Below are 17,525 nucleotides of genomic sequence, written 5' to 3' on the forward strand. Positions count from 1 at the left end.
CCTGTCCTCTCCTCGGGGCCCAAGCCAAGGCCCTATCCCTGTCCTCTCCTCAGGGCCCAAAGCAGCTTGGCATGGGTAAAAGATAAAATCTTAGTGTCAGGTACAAGCCTGTCTCAGGATGGGCCAGGAATTTAGTAGGCAAACCATTGACCCTTCAACCAGTCTGAATTCTTGTACCTACGAAACCTGTCTGAGTAACATTTCAAGGGTTATGTATGAAGAGATTTTATTTGAGTTTTCAGCATGTCCTGTACTTGCTTCAGGGCTAAGAGATCACAGGGCCATCTTCCCGGCTCTGCCCAAAAGCTGCCTGTGTGCAGTGCCCAAGACATAACAGAGTAGCTGAGGGAAGGAGGCATATAAACTCACTACACTTCAGTCATTCAGGGAAATCTCTGAAGACGCCTTGCAGCAACTCACAGCTGTCCCTTCAAAGTGACCCCACAGCTGGGGTAGCCAAGTCCTCCTACCCACCGCTTTTAGTGATGGGAACTTGACATCTGCCTTAAACTGCCTGGCTGGCCAAGTCACAGCATTCCTGACTCACCTTCCTGGGAACACAGGGGGAGTTCCTTCCAGGATGAGTGGACTACAAGTTGGGGATGAAGAGACTTGCAGATTCAGACAACACCAGAGATGGGGAAAGACTCTGAGAAGACAGACTTGCCCCCAAACACAGGGAAGGCAGGGAAAAACACAATACGGGATTCACTACCCACTGTCCCTGCTGTTATCAGGGCTGTGTACCTGCTTTTCTCCCCACCTAGGGAAGGGGGGGTGAGATTATGAGGGAGGCTGACGGGATGGGGTGGGGTATGGGGAGAGAGAGAGCAGGAAACCCGGCCGCATAGCTCAGGGCCTCCCTACTTCTGAAACAGAGCCCCACCTTCCTCCTCAGACTGGACCCGCAGTAATGCACAGATCACAGGAATGAAAAGGAAAGCTCCTTAAGAGGATCCTTCTATCCCAATCAGCACTGCAAGCATGGAGTTCTTTGTGCACCTCATTTTGTGGGTTGTGGACATCTGGGTGTCTACAGGAGGAGACTGCGAGGCAGAGGCCACCATCCACTGCCCTCAAGGAGTTCGGTTTGCCAAGTGGCAGGGGCTGTGTCAGACAGAGAAGGCAGGGGAACACTGGAACCCCAAATCACACGAAGGATCGGGAAGGGCTTTTCCTGTTCTAGGAAGGGGAACCCCCTCCTCCACTGTCAACAACTTTCTGTAAAACTCTCCCTTACAACTATCAGTGATGCAAGCCCCTCTCCTGGCTCCGCCCAGAACTAAGTAATGAGCAGGAATGATGGACAGAGCAGGAGAAGGAAAGCACCTCATTTCTCCCAGGAAACAAACAAAGTAATCATATAGATTCCCGGTCTTAACAATAGAAATGGAAAATTCGGCAAACCGATTTCCCAGAACTCACAAAGGAGCTATTTTGAAGGCCATGTCACCCATATCAGACACTAGAAAGGGACCAGATTGTAATTTTATCTCCTCTCATGTAGTAGGAGATGTGAATTCAGTCAGCTCACTAGAGATCTTAGGCAACGATGACTTCTGCAGCACAGTGACAGAAGTCACGGAATGGCCAGAATTAAAACAACATGGCCACTGTTCGTCACTGTTTTTAACACGTGGTCTTACCACATAGCCCAAGCTGAGCGCAAGTTTGCAATCGTCCTGCCTACACTGCCCCCAAGTGCTGGAATTACAGGCATGCATCATCATGCCCTGTGAGTTCAAGGCCAGCTTGGTCAACAGAGTGAGTTCTAGGACAGGTTCCAAAGCTACACAAAGAAACCGGTCTCAAAACAAAACAAAACAAAACAAACAAAAATTTTTATTAATATTTTATGTTTGTGCATATTTTTCTCTGCATGTATGTGTTGTACCGCGTGCATCAAGCGGCTGCATATGCCAGAAAGGGTACTGGGTCCCCTGGAACTGGAGTTGCAGACAGTTGCGAGCTGCCAGGTAGGTGTTGGGAACTGAACCCAGGTCCTCTGCAAGAACAGCTAGTGCTCTTTAACTGCTGAGCCATCTCTCCAGCCCCTAGGCATACTGTCCATGGCTCTTCCTCTCAATGACAGAAAGGGCATCCTGTAAGGAGGCCAGAGGAACATGACTGAGGGTGGTGGTGGTACCACAGCATGTGAGGACCACCCTGAGAAAAGATACTTCTTCCGGCAACCCCCAAAGAAAGCAGAGCTCCATCCCGTGAAACCTCAAGAGCAAGCATGTGGAAGGATTAACTCTGTGGAACCCAACAGGATCTTGCAAAAACAAGAGTGAAAATCTACAGTGCACCATCCTCATCTGGTGGGGGCAAAAAAGTTTTTAACGTGCATATTCACTCCCAACCAGCATTTACTGCAATGTTATCATATTGATGCTGTTTATGAATGTATGCATTCCCTTCCTGTACCTAGGGTCTGAGGTTGAGGCTGGGGACTGAAAGTCTTTGTGTCATCTTCCTAAATCTAGCATTAGAGCTACCACCTGCTATGTGTTCAGTAATGTTTATTGGGACAAATGAGTTCACTACAGCTACATGTTGCCGAAGGGGTTAGAGAGAAGCATGTTCTGTAACTGTAATCTGAGGAGCAGATCCCGAGATCATGGAAAACTAAGTGTAGACCAGCTTCCCCTGGAGACATGGCCATTCTCTGTACCTTCAAGGCCATCTTGGAATTTAGATAAAATTATTTGACAATTATTCCTAGTATTTGCCTTCAATATTAACTCGGACTGGTAGATACTAAGTTTGAAGGGTAGTAATTTTTACTTCCGAAGCTTCTGTATTCCATATAAGTATGTTTACTGTTGTGTGTATTAAGGAAATCTGATCCATGCAGTGGCTTTAACATCATTGCAGGTTTGACTCGGTTCCAAACTTTGTACTTACCTCCCCTTTTAGAGTGAATGCCACAGCTCTGTCTAGGAGTTTACTGAATCAAACTGGTGTTGTTAGCTCAGCAGGTTCAAACTACACCCACCCCAACCTGACTGGGGCTCACCTTGAACTAGAGACCCCCCTGGCCTAGTGAGGGCTCAAAGGTCTTGGACAAGGGGCCTCTGCCGTTACAAAGGTGGCATCAGCAAAGCCCTTGCCATCCCTCTTCCTGCAATGTCCTCAGCCTGTTCTGAGGACAGGCTGGTTCTGAGTTCTAAAAGGGACATCTCAGGGTTAGGGTTATGGCTTGGTAACACAGCATTTGCCTGGCACACACAAAGCCCTGGGTTCAATCCATCCTGCTGCCACAATCAAACTGCAGAGTGGTAGACACCAGTCTCCTGTTACTTTCTAAGCAGCCGTGTTTAGTTAATGCTCCTTGCTAGCATTTGAATGCAGTTCCTGGCCAGTGACCTCCTTCCAGCCGGCGTCTCTCCTGGGCTGTAACTGCATGAGGCAGGGACTGTGATTTACCCTTGCTACAGCCTTGTGTGTGCAGTCGGACTGGAGAGCAGTGTGCCATGGCTGGGCCACTGTGTGGCCGGATACCCTTAGTCCTCTCACCGGGACCTTGCTCATCAAGTTCTGCTAGGTAGTAGCTAAGTGACTTGGGCCATGTCACTTCAGTTCTCAAGAAAAAGTTTCCACTTACTGGCAGCGGCCCTGACAAAGGACTACTACATCATCCTTTCCTGAACATGGTGGTGCTCTGTGTATTTGGAAGATGCTACCAATTTTGGGGGGAAAAAAATATGTCATCAGAAAAGAGATGTGAGGCTACCAACAAAATAAAAACATAATTGTATTTTATAAAGAGAGGAAAAAACTTCATCGTGACCAACTGCCTGTCTCTTGCTGGGATAGACAACTGGCTCATTGACTGCCTTCCGGTGTCTTTCTCAAAGCAGTCAGAAGCAGGCTCTTGTTAAACGGGTGATAAGAAGCCATGTTATCTGGCACTTAACCAAACACAGGGTTCTAAAGGGAGAATTTCTGAGATTCCACCCAGACAAATCCCAAGGCTTAACTGGGATGAACAAGCAGCTAACCACAATCCAAGAGGAGATTGGTATTCAACAGAGAAGTTTCGAGGGATGAACTTATCTGTTCGGGGAACTTAATTTGTCTTTGTATAAGGAAGGCTTTGTCTCAAAAGGTTACTGTTTGCTGGGCAGTGGTGCATATCTGGAACGTATTTTATATATTACAGATGCAGTCCATAAATATAAAGGGGGCGCTGCCTTTTTCTCTTTATCCTTTCTTTAAATTTTGTCACACGTATGCACTTACTGTGTGTCTCTGTGTATGTGTGCATGTGAGTGTCTGTGTGTTTGCCTGGGTGTATGCACGAGGCACACATGTCATGGAGGCTAGAGAATACCTCTCAGGGGGCACCTGTCCTCTCCATCCACAGATGGGTACTGTAGATGAAACTCCGGTGGCCAGGCAGGGCAGTAAATGCCTTAACACTCAAGGCCCGGTGGTTTCCAACCTCTGCGTGAATTACGACCCCTTTGGGGCCTGCATATCTGAATATCAGATATTTACATTACAGTTAGCAGCAATGAAGTAATTTTAATGTTGGGGTCAGCACAGAGTGAGGAACTGTATTAAAGGTCACAGCATTAGAAAGGTTGAGAACCACTGGTCTAGGTCTTTTCACCAGGAAAAATTGCAATTGTGTGTGTGCAAGCATGCATTCACATGTGTACACACGCATGTGGAGGCCAGAGGTTGCCCCCAGGCGTTGCCATCCATCTTGGAGTTTTGACACAGGGTCTCTGGCTGGGACCTGAAGCTCACTCACTGATTCACAGCCTGGCTCTGGGGTTCCCACTATCTCCACTGCCCCAGCACAGGATTAAGAAGTATGTGTGATGTGTGATGACGTGACACCATCTGGCTTTTTGCATCAGTGCAGGCATGAACTGAGGCCCTCATGTTTGTGTGGCAAGCTTTTTACCAACAGAATTTAGGTCTCCTCTCCTTTTATGGGTTGTTGGGGACTGACTCCAGACAATGCTCTGCCACTGAGTAACACCCTGCAGGCAATGATAAACTTGGGTTTTACTCTGACTCTGACTGACTCTGTCTGCAAGATGCTCCACAAAAATCTCACTGACATCTGAAAGTCTCTTGTCTGATGGGAGTTTTAGTTTGGGTCTCCTTTCTATTTACTGATAACTATTCTTAACACATTTAACACTTCAAAAGAACCTTTGCCTTCAAGCACAGCCAGACTCTGAGGACAAACACCCAGGAGATACGAGAAGACTAAGCTAAGCTCTAAGTTTGCCAGAACATTGTATACACTCTCTGTGTCTGTGTCTCTCTGTGTCTGTGTCTCTGTGTCTCTGTCTCTCTCTCTCTCTCTCTCTCTCTCTCTCTCTCTCTCTCTCTCTCTCTCTCTCACACACACACACACACACACACACACACACACAGGGTAGAAGGAGGTTGCTGTGTAGCCAAACATGCTGTGAGTGATTTCACTTCCAAACAAGGAAGAAAGAGGGGCGATTCTCATTTTTGAATTTCAGTGGTGGCCGGGGAATGGCCGAGAAAAATCAAAAGATGCAGTGAGCTCAGGGGGAGACAAGGTGTCACCAGCTTAGGACAGAAACTGCCCAGAACCCTAATCTTTACTGCAATTTGAACCACGCCCTTTAGTATTTCTGGATTTTCCTTTTTCTGCACTATATGTGACCATCAACTTAGAGTATTTCTTAATATCTATGACCAGCTGTTGCCTGCTCACACTCTTTAGCATTGGTGATGAGTATATCTGATATTTAAGCAGAAATTTATATTTGCCTTCCATCCTACCACATGGCACACTGGAAAACCATTTTTATTTATTTAGTTAGTTAGTTACCGTTTGAATCATCACACAGACGTGACATTTATAAGCATAAGGAGATCATCCTAGCTGGTCAGACCCCAGTCTCATCCCCTCTGCACAATGCTACATTGTGACTGTATCCATTATTTTGACATAGCCGCCACCTCGGACACCCAAACAGGACACCCAAACACTCTTGTGAGAGTGTCCTCTCAGTAGACAACTCTTTTCTTTTTGCCCTGTGGTGGTCAAAGACAAAAGGGAAACATTCAAGCTGCAACCTTCAACCAAACCTGTTCGTCTTCATGGCGGGCAACTTACTTTTTCATTCCACGCCCACAGTCCAATTCCAAGAAATGTTATTCCCAAAAACTGAAAGAGAAAAGAGGGGACCAGGGTAAGTGTCTGTCAGGGAAACCCCGCCTTTTTCCTCATGAAAGTAAGCTTCCTTTTTTTATGTTTTCAAGACAGGGTTTCTGCCTGTAGCCTTGGCTGTCTTTGAATGAGCTCTGTAGACCAGGTTGGCCTCAACTTACACAGGTCCACCTGCCTCTGCCTCCCAAGTGCTGGGATTAAAGGCATTCGCCGCCACCACCCAGCAAAAGCAAGTTTTCAATTAATTGCTTTATTACATTACTTGCTCATTAGAAAAAAAAAAGGTTTATTTAAAACTAAGTTAATTAGGAAAATACCGTCATCTCCTTGCTTAAAATTACTATAACAGTTCAAATCATGAATTATAATCTTTAGGTAGAATCTTGAATGAAACAGAAATTTAGAGTAGAGGGGTGAGTGTGTTGGAAAATACGGGCCACTGTTCATTAGACATGGACATAAAGGGCATGCATTTAGAGATGCGCTGATCTCACCCACTGAACCATTATGAGTGGACCATAAGAGAGGGGACACAGGAGCCCCATGCCCTCCTACAAGCCGTTTATTACACCTTCAAAGGCAATAAGAATCCTATTAAGTTCAATGTGATCCAGAGAAACCCCCAGATCTTTAAGGTTTGTTTTGTTTTATTTTTTAGGAACTAAAACTGTAGTTCCAAGGGCCTCATTACTCTTTCTGGTCTAAACTGAACCCATAACTCCATGGATAACTTGGCACACACATAACATGCGCAATGAACTGAGGCAGCCCTGAGGGTTAGCCACACTGGGGACAGGAGGGCCGTGGTAGAGCAAATACAAATGCAGGAAAGGGATTTCCCACTTTAATTGGTTCTCGTTTGTCCTGTCTGCTCTGAGATACGCATTTCCCCTCTACATTTTAACAGCCCTGGAATTGAAATGTGGTTTAAAATCATAGTATCAGCCCACACCCTGATAGTACGTCTCGCAATAGGGGCACCAAAGATGCCCACCCACGAGGAAGCCATGACTAGGACTGCACGTGACTGGCTGCTCCACCCACTCCTGGTCCCTATTCTCAAGGGAGATGTGCACTTTCCTTTCCAGAAGTAAGTAGTGGGGGTGGGGTGACAAGCAGCGGTTTCAGTCTGACAGCGGTATAAGAACACTGTTTATTTTACTAACATCTTGATTAAGTTAAATGTCAGAAAAGCTCTCCACTGAGACAGTGGGCAAAGAGCTCAACAGCGGGGGTTGGTTAATTCTCCAGTTTCGGGGAAGTCTGAGAATTATCAGAGCACAGCAAGACCTTGCTGTTCACAGCAGGGAGTTGCAGACACTCTGGAGGTAGGGATAGTAAATCCAAGTGGAGGGGTCATGTTTAAAGGGCAGAACTTCCCAGAGCCCCTCCCCTCCAAAAAAAAAAAAAAAAAAGAAAAGAAAAGAAAAAGAAAACCCCAAAAAACCAATATGACATTAAGTAAGATAGAGTGCAATATATTCTAAACGCCCACAGAAAAAACTCCAGTGCGTCTTTGGCAAAATAAAACAAAGTAAAAATTAGGCCGTGCTCCAAAGGGAGCTACTACTTGAAAAGCACTGCCATGTTAGCTTCCCATTCCTGTGGTAAAACACCAAGACCAAAAAAACAACTGGGAGCAACAGACTAAGTTCTCTCCCACTCCCACACGGAAGCCTGTCATTGAAGAGAGGAGCGTGCTTAGCCTGCTTTTTATACAATCCAGGACCACCTGCCGGCCCCCCACCCCCCACAGTGACCTGGGTCCTCCCACATTAACCGCCATGGTCAAGACAATGCCCCCCACAGACTTGCCTACAGGCATTTTCTTAGTTGAAAATTCCCGGCCCCAAATGACTCTGGCTTGTGTGATGATGTCAAGCCAGCCAGCACCAAGTGCACAGACGGGTTTCTTGCTTCCAACACCCCATGAAAAGGCTAGGGTCAGCCCTTCTGCCACGCTGGTCAATACGCTATTTATTTCATTTTATGTTTCTGATCTAAAACATGAGTGAAGTACAGGAACACAACAACTCAGCATGTGAACGTCATATTTATAGGCGATAGACAAAATAGTCACCACTGCCAGGTGCATAGGAGCACACAGGATTCTGTCCGACCAGGAACGCTCCAGAGGGCAGAGTACAGGCTTCATTCTATGCAAATGCGGGGGGGGGGGGTTCTGACTTCCTAAAGCTAAAGCTCTCTGTAGACTGCAGTCATTGCCCCAGATGAAGTGCTCAGCCACAATGTCACCACAGGCAGTGGGTGGGATGGTTAACTGTCCGTCTCGATGCCGAGCAGGGTGGGTGCCCGCTACATGTGCCAGCCACTCACACTTCCCTGCTTCCCATATCTGGGAGGCCCCTTCTTAGGAAAAGGGAAGAAGACACGTTTGGATACGTTGTGTAGACCGCAGAGGTTTGGCAAAGGGCAGGTGTTCTCACCAGTCCTAATGAATTCCCGTTCCCACCTGGGATGGAAACGGGATTGCATTCAGGCCAGAATTTTGAGACAAGATCAGGACATCACATGATGAGGCCGGCAAGCAGAGGCAGAACTGAAGTAGGATGGGGACGGCGGGCCTACCTACAATCTCAACACACAGAGGCGGGGGCAGGAGGACCAGGGGTTCCAGCCCAGCCTTGGCTAAAGATTCCATCTCAAGCAAGAAGAGATACAATGTTGCCTTCATGTAAAGACTGACTGTGGCCTTGAGAACCCAGGAAAGTGACAAGTTCAGCTTGGGGTAGGGTACAGACTTCTTCCCTTTACATACTTCTTCCTCTTCTTGTCACTTTTGGGAAGATATTTCTTTTCTTTCAAGAATCAGAATAAAAGAAGGAAAAAAAAAAACTTGGAAAGAAATGGTTTTCCAGAGAAAGAGAGAGAGACATAACCCTTACAATTTTACTTCAGCGTTTCCTGTCTTTCCAAATGAGGGTTTAAGAATTTGGAAAGGGTTCCTAATTTGAAATTAATGGGACATGTTCCGTACCTAAGTGAGCAAATGGCACTGGGCAGGGCCTCAGCGGGCTGCATACCTTCAACACTACATCTTAGCAACTGCTCTCGGCCCATATGTTTTGTTTTAAAATCAAGTTGTTCCAGCTCCAAATAGTTAAGAGACAAGAGCCAAACCCTAGAGACAGGCACGCAGCACATGAAGCTGTTTCCCCTTCCCACTTCCTGAAGGAAAGGTGCCCAGAAACCCCACACTGACCTCGCTCTGAAACCCGCAGAGACTGCTGCAAAGGGATGCTGGGAACCCTTAGTGGCAAAACCAAAACTGACACTCGTCCCACGCGGCAGAGCATGCAAATGCGTGGCGGAAACGTCTGTCCGTCAAACTGCTCAAGTCGTAAAGTGAGTAATGATACTTTTGTCAAAATTCGCTGAATGCAAATATGAGCTAAGATACTATTTTCATTTCTGTTTGTGGTGCTGGAGCCAACTTTGGCCTCTTACACAGCCAAGCAGGTGTCCTTCACTAAGCTATACTCTCAGCCCCAAGGTAGTAGATGTTTTAATTTCCATGCATGTATCCAAAGAATCTGTACCGTATCCCCCTCCAACTACCCCCCTCTTTCTCTCCCAAGGCGGACCCCACATGTGTCTCTTCCATCCCCATGTTCTCTCTTTTGCTTTCATTAATAACTCACTGAGTCCCGTTACAGCTGTGTGAATGAATGTGGATCATACTCCCAAAGAAAAATGACTCCTAACTAGCAGGCTTCAATTGCCAATAGCTCCTAGAGGGGCATGAGCCCCTCCCTCATCCATGCAGAAATTACTGGACCGCCATGATCTTGTGCAAGTCTTATGCAGGTAAGCGCAGCTGCTCTGAGTTCCTGAGTTCCAATGGCCATGTGTAGAGTACAGCATTTCACGTTACTCCACCCATCTTCAAGCTCGTGTAATCTCTCTGTTGCCTCTTGCATGGTGGTCCCTGAGTCTTCGGCAGATTGACAGAGATGCCCTGTTTAAAGCTGAGCATTTATTCTCAAACAGTCACGTAGTCTCAGCATTTGACCAGTTATAATACTTTACACTGACTATTGCCTGCTACAAAAAACGTAGCTTCCCGATGACCAAGGCTTCAAGTAACACTAACCTATGGGTACAAACATATATACTTAGAAGGAAGTTTAGTAACACATATCTGTCTGCCAGAACTACAGTAGCATGTTGCCTCCAAAGACCTACGACTGACCACCTCATCCACAGGCTTTTGTTCAGCCATGAATTCTCTCCATGGAGCAGGCCTCAAATCTAATCAGTAAGCAGTTGGTTACTTCTATAATAGTCATGTCACTATTGCACCTGTGGGCACATTTTTTCTGCAAGGTTGGAATTGTAGCATGCAGGACTCACCACTAGGAAAGGCCATTCATGACTCTTCTGTCCCAACAGCCCGCATAATACCCTTTGTCACTGTGAAAGCTATGCAGTAAGAAAGAGATTCCAGGCCAGTTCCAGCTTTTGATCTCTCTGTCCTGCAACCAACGCCATCCTGTGTCATCAGTAATGGGGTCTTACCACTAAAAAAAAAATGGGTTTTGTTTTATTGAGTTTACTTTTGTTTTGTTGTTTGTTTGTTTTGTTTTTCAGACAGACCTTGCCGTGTATACCTGGCTGACCTGGAACTTGTCTTGTAGACTATGCTGGCCTTGAACTCACAAAGATCTGACTGCCTCTGCCTCCAAAGTACTGAAATTAAGGGTATTTGCTACCATTTCTGGCCCCGAGATTCTGTTTCTAATGTAAATTCAAGAAAGCAATACTAACAAAGTGGTTGGTACTAACCAGGGATCACCTGAAAAGCAACTAGTTCAAACTGAGGTATGGAGGCCAGTGCTAAATGTACACCAGGTTTGAAGATATGATAGGAATAAAAAAAATATAAAATCCCACTAATGGCTGTTTTGTTATTTACTCTATGTGGAAATGTTATTATTTTAGATCTACTTGGCAAATATAAACTTACGATTAATTTTATCTCTTCTTTCAAATGTAATTCCTAGAAAATTTGTTACATGTGTAGCTTGCATTAAATTACATTTGTGCAAATAATGTTGGCCTAAAGTATCCCACATCAGTTTGATGCAGGAGATAACTGAGATTACTCATATTTAACTAATAACTAAATAGGTTTAGAAACATTAAGTGTTTCCCCCAGCATTGCACACATGGCTGTTTGAGCCAGGTCACTCAGGGAATAAGTACTACTGAATATTTCTTTATATTTTTTAGTTTTAAAAGTATTTTTATTTATTTTTACGTGGGTGGGTGTTTTGCTTGCAGCTCCCACAGAAGGCAGAAACCAGCTATCAGATCCTCTGGAACCAGAGTTACAGGTAGTTATAAATTGCCACAAGGGTGCTGGGAACTGAACCCAAATTTCCAGATTAGGTATATGCTTTCCTAATATGTGTAAAACGTCGCCTACAGCCCCAGCTCAGGGGTAGATGTATTGGGAAATGTGTGCACTATTCCTCTAAGTTGTTCCTCTGAAGTCTAGGCATCAAAGGCACATTCTTTTGACAGAACTGAGAATGGCCCCCAGTGGAAACAGAGTGGAAGCCTGCTAGACTTGGCTTCCCGGGCCAGCACAACTGATCCCTTGGCAAAGCTGGGAAGGAAAACAGTCTAATGGGGTGATTCCAGAAGGATGCATCTGCCGCTTGTCAAGTGGAAAACCTCTCCCATACCCAGTTATTTTCATCCTGGCAGGCTCCCCATTACCTTGGAATGGAGCAGTGTTTCAGCCTAAATGGCACTAAATGGATACTTCAAAAAGCCACTAATCCATTCCTTTACAGTATTCACGTGCCTTTGCATTCCAACTTTGTACTTGACCTTACATGCCTCAAGATAAACAGAGGTAAGAAAACAGACACTGTTCTTGTTTGTAATAGGAGTTCAGTTAGAGGAAGAATAAACTTGGGAGTTACCAGTCTGTAGGAACACAGCAAGGGGAGGGGCATGGCATGCAATCAGAAAAGCAATGTGGTACAGCCCGTTTGCTCCTTGTAAGGTGCCCATTCATCACCCCAGTGACAGGAAGCTTCTCAGGGACCATCTGTGTGGTGGGTGGGTGCAGGCTGGTACTGAGGAAAAGAATCACCATGTGGGTTGCAGGCGTCTGGAGTGAATCCGCAGGGATCCAAAGGAGGAGGCTTGGAAATGCAGACGGGAACTAGTTGTGTCCAGCATATGGAGGAGAAGTTGGTACAATCAAGAGCTACTGGGAAGTTAAAGCGACATTTTCAGGAACAACAGGACAGAGTTGTGAAGGCCACATCTATGGCCCTCCAACATTCCAAAGTGGGTCCCCTCTTCAGGTTCCAGTACAGGGAAAATGAAATCCACTGCTCTGCAGGCAGAATTAACTTCTGGGTGCTGTTTTAAAAGCTGGCTGGACCTAGTGGCAATTCTAAAGGCTGTTTTTCTTGAATGAGTACCTGGCTGCTATCTGAATTCTCTGTGAAGGAAATCTCATAGTCTGTATTTTTGAAAACTAAATTATTTTAAAATCACCAAATATTTCTACCACCCCTGCTATTTTTACTTAAAAATGGGGGGGGGGACAACTCCGTACAAGGGTGCAGCTCTTCCAAGTTTTCAGGAGGGTTCTAAACTGATACTCTTTACTCCTGTTTGCTTAAAGAGTAGCAGTTTTCATCCCCCCCCCCCATCTGCCCAAACTGAAACTGTTCAAGATCAGCACCACAGGAAACTAAAAAGCAGCAGGGCCTCAGTACCTGCCTAGGAACAATGAAAGAAGAATTAACGTTCTGTGGAAAGTTTAAAAGAAAAAGTCAGCGTCTCTGCCTGAATTAGCAGGACAGGTGCGCCTAAGGCTGTCTCCAGACACTGTGGAATGAGACAGTGGGAGTTACTGAGAGCTGCAACGCACCTTTTGACACTCTTAGTCGAAGCCACCACCACACTTCCTGCACATGGGTATCCAGTTTACACAGGTTTGCCAAGTGCATACACTAATACCTGCCTTCAGGGAGTACGGACTTAGTTCAGGAGTAAGAAGTCCCCGTGAAGAACGCCTGCCATGGCAAAGAAGAAAGTAGGGGCTGGTGGAAAATTCAATACACAAAAAGTCAATCCTACCCTTGCCACTGGGTTCTGGCGTCCCAGTTTATACAAACTGCCCAGAACTGTCTTGATGAGATGGCATGATGGATAAAGCTCAAATCTGTAAACAGGACATTCCCCACCGAGGCCCGGGTCAGTGTCTCTCACTTCACATTGCCACAAGGCCATTCTCTGCGTGCCCTGAGGGCGTACAGCCTATGGAGCTCTAGCATCAATGCTGCACAGCTGCATCCCACGGGAAAGGATTGTTTGCTGGGCACCTACAATCAGCAGTGCAGCCAGCGGAGGGCTTCGGACCAGTCAGGGAACTGAACGGCCAAGGGCCTGCTTTGTAATACTGGCATGCTAGCTGGGGTGTGCAGGGAGAGGCGAGCAACAACAGTCATAAACGAGCAGGGCTGCACGGGGCGGCAGAGGGTGAGGGGAGTGTGAGGGGCTGGAAGCACAGTGGGAAGCGGGTGTAGACACCACAGTGTGAATGCAGGTCAGACAAGGGGGCTCACGAAGAAGCCCCTGTGAGGGGCAGGGATTCATATGTGAAGACTCAGAAACTGGGTTTGCTGCTGCTGCAGAAGATTGGCGCTGAGGTCCTAACACCAACGTAGGGTAGCTCACAACCACTGGTAACTTCAACCCCAGGGGATTAGACATCGATTTCTGGGTGCATGCACATACACACACACACATGCACACAAATACACACACACACACACACACACACACACACACAAATAAAAACACAACAAATCTTAAATAAAAACACCCATGAGCAATGCAGCACCAGGAAGAGATGAAGGGGTTGACTGGCGGATGTCAGAACAGCATCCTAGCTGAAGCCAGACATCTGGGCCGAGGCCCTGAACAGAGGGGGACAATGTGTGACACAAAGTACCAGGGGCTGGGAAGCACAGCACAGTAGCCAGGCTGTGTCAGGCTTCCGAGGCCACAGTGAGGACTGGAGTGTGTCCCCTGAGGGAGCAAGACTCTCTGAAGGGTCTTTGGCTTCCCAGAGCCCTGCAGCCCCTGCCTGTGGAATGAAGGCCTAATATAACTAACTGCTTAAAGCTGTGGGGTCTGTGAGACCAAGTGAGAGAGTCAACAGGCAGATCTCACTGCCCGGGACAGCAAGTATTCCACACAGATTTCTCCCTGCCCAGATCTCTCCTCAGACATTTCCCCGTCTGATCCCAGATTCCGACCATCCACAGGGGCCATCCTAACATGAGGCTCCCCTCTCAGCATCAGAAAGATGAACACAGGCTTCTTAAACTCAGAGCTCCCTACCACACCAGGGACCACCCTGTCATGCCTGCAGGCGCACACAGGACTGGAAAAGAACGACACTACCCTCATGTCAGACAATAGGCAAGTCAGGCTAACCGTGGAGCACAGGACAAATGATGAAGCACCTGAGCTCTGTGACCAGTGAGGGTCCTTCTGGAAGGATGCCCCGAGTATATTTAAAACACACAAACTCTACAGTGAGAAACCCTTTCTACTCCTTTCATGGCAAGATGACTGAATGGCTTCAAAATACTTAACCACACAAATTCTGGGGATCTACATTGAAAGACATTTCTCGGGCTGGGGATGTCTGCTCAGAATGCTTACCTATCATACACAGGTGTGCTCCCCAACAGGACAAAATGAGTAAGTATGCAGATAGACAGATGCATGAATGAATAAATGAAAGAAACCCCCTCACTTGTGTGTGTGTGTCTGTGTATTTATGCATGTTTTCAAATATGTAGACAAAGCTGTGTGTGCACCCACATGCGGAGGCCAGAAGCAGATGTCTTCCTTACCCGCTCTCCACCTTATATACTCAAAGTTTCTTACTTGAACCCAGAGCTTGCCGGTCAGACTGGCCTGGCTCTCACTAGCCAGCTTGCTCTGGGAGACCCTTCTTTGCCTCTGCCTCCTGAGTGCTGGCATTGCAGGCCGGCTGCCACAGCCACCCTGTATCTACATGGTGCTTGGGATCTGAACTCACCCCCATCGTCAGGTTTATGTGGCAAGCAGTTTGCACTCTAAGGCACCTCACCAGCCCATCTGTGGGGCTTTCCCACGTCCTCTGGCCCTTCCTGCCCACCACCCCTTGTTTTAGTGTGATGGCCTACACTCATGGGCTGAATTCCACTAACCTTCCTCTGGACATGTGACTCCACCAAGCTGGTCACATGCCTTAAGAAATCATTCTGTGCGTTCTGGATAGGTTTTTGTTTTGTTTTGTTAACTTGACACAAGCTAGAGTTATCTGAGAAGAGGGAAACTTAAGTGAAAAAATGCTCCTACCAGACTGGCCTTCTTAATATGTTGTGGGATGGCTCAGCACACTATGGGTGGCACCATTCCTGGGCAGGTGGTCCTGGATCTATAAGAAAGAAGGCTGAACAGGACAGTAAGCAAAAGGCATCTGCATCAGCTACTGCTCCAGGTTTCTGCCCTGACTTCTCTCGATGATGGAGTGCGACCTGAATTGTAAGGTGAAATATAAACCCTTTCCTCCCCAAGCTGCTTATGGTCATCAGTGCTTTATCATAGTAGGAGAAACCTAAGACACACAACACTACACAAAGCCACACCATCATCTTTCCGGGATTCTGGTACTAAATCCAATGACTTCCATAGCCCCGGTCTCCTTACATTACAAACAACTTAGAGAGGTAGTCTGTGCTGTGGAGAATGGAGAGCAGACATTACTGTTTCTGGTGACTCATGTGGGGAGGCTAGTTATACTTCCTGAGGCTGACTTTCATATAGCAATCCTAGGCTTCTAATACAACAACCCTCTCGGCTCAAGCTGCATCAGAGGACTTTTTCACATGCAGCCACAGAGCCCTAAGACACGTATAATTCTCATATTGTAAGCAAAACATTCAGAGTGGCCTAGAACCATAGCACTCAAAGGCTTCCTTGGCCCTGTAGGAGGGTGCTATTCTTTCCCAGATAACTGAGTAGAAACCCTAAGTGTTCTGACCTGCTGGGCCAGCTGTCCTGACCTGGCATGGAAGGGAATATATACTTTAGTCTACACATCTACCTGAAGGCTACCCTCGGCTTGTTAATGGAATTGTAGACACGAACTGCCAGGGCTTGGATCCAAGGACTGGATCTGGAATGAGTACATCACACATCCTGGGAAAGGAACAGGGGGCCAGGAAGGGGGCCTCATTGGAATTGCCCAGCACAATGAGCCAGAAGTCTCTCCCCAGGGACAATAAAAGTGTGTTTGCCTTTGAATGCACACTATTCCAGGAGAAGGCCTTAAAGACATGCCCACAGTCTGGGAAGTCTGGTTTAGAAAGTTCTTTGTGAAGAGTTTGGACCTTGACATTTTAGCAAGAGCTAGTAATATGAGATGTGGTGGGGGAGGGCTATGTAAGCAATAAAATCCATATTCTTGGAAATTACCCAGGCAATGCATGCCTGTAAAAAGGAACGTGAGGGATTAGCTATCCACTTTTGGATAGAAACATGGAAGTTGCAAGCTTACAGCTCACTAATCTTTGCTAACCCTGACAGGGCTGCTCCATTTGTTACCCCTTCCCCCGCCAGGAGATAAAGCCAAGGCTGAGAACAGCAGAGGGATGCTCTGAAGGCTGAAATGGACTGGGAGTATGGCCCACTACAGGCCTGAGAAGTAAGTCTGCAACTGAGCATGAGCCTCTGTGACCAAGCTCCCACTGCCTGAGTCAAGCAGCAAGAGGTCCAGCACTCAGACTTTGTCTGGAAGCTCAATGTTCCTAGGTGCACAGCTTTGGTGCCGAAATACCTTGTAAACTTAAAAGCAAAACCCCAAGAGAACACAGCTAAATTTAAAACAAGATTCCTCTTTTTAAGGGTGCAGGAAAGATCTTACTGTTCATGTATTCAGTACCGAGCAGGCATCATGCTAGGAGCCAGGGGTAGGAAAAGGTGAATGGCAAAGCTGTGGTGACAGACATACACCTTTAATCTCAGTATTGGGAGGGAGACAGGGAGTTCGAGGTCAGGCTGGTCTACAGAGCAAGAGCAAGTTCCAGGACAGCCAGAACTACGAACAGAAACCCTGGCTCGCAAAGGAAAGGGAAAGGAAAAAGAGAAAGAAGAAAGAAAGAAAGAAAGAAAGAAAGAAAGAAAGGTAGGAAAGGGTGAAAGAGACAACAGACATTGCCTCTTGTTACAGAAATAATGGGGGTACACGTAAAATCACAACTCAGATTCAGGGAATGGAGCCTTCCCAGAGGCATAGACAAGT

General features: G+C 46.7%; 1 protein-coding gene across 1 annotated transcript in view; it reads right to left on the bottom strand.

Moving 5' to 3' along the window:
• Window positions 1-17,525, bottom strand: part of Tspan5 (tetraspanin 5) — a 160,019-nt gene that overhangs the window by 26,822 nt on the left and 115,672 nt on the right. Inside the window, exon 2 of the mRNA XM_051185411.1 lies at window positions 6,119-6,169. Coding sequence (XP_051041368.1) covers window positions 6,119-6,169 — 51 coding nt within the window. The remainder of the gene's footprint in view (window positions 1-6,118; window positions 6,170-17,525) is intronic.

This window comes from Phodopus roborovskii, unplaced genomic scaffold (assembly GCF_943737965.1).
Source record: "Phodopus roborovskii unplaced genomic scaffold, PHOROB, whole genome shotgun sequence".
Lineage (NCBI taxonomy): Eukaryota > Metazoa > Chordata > Mammalia > Rodentia > Cricetidae > Phodopus > Phodopus roborovskii.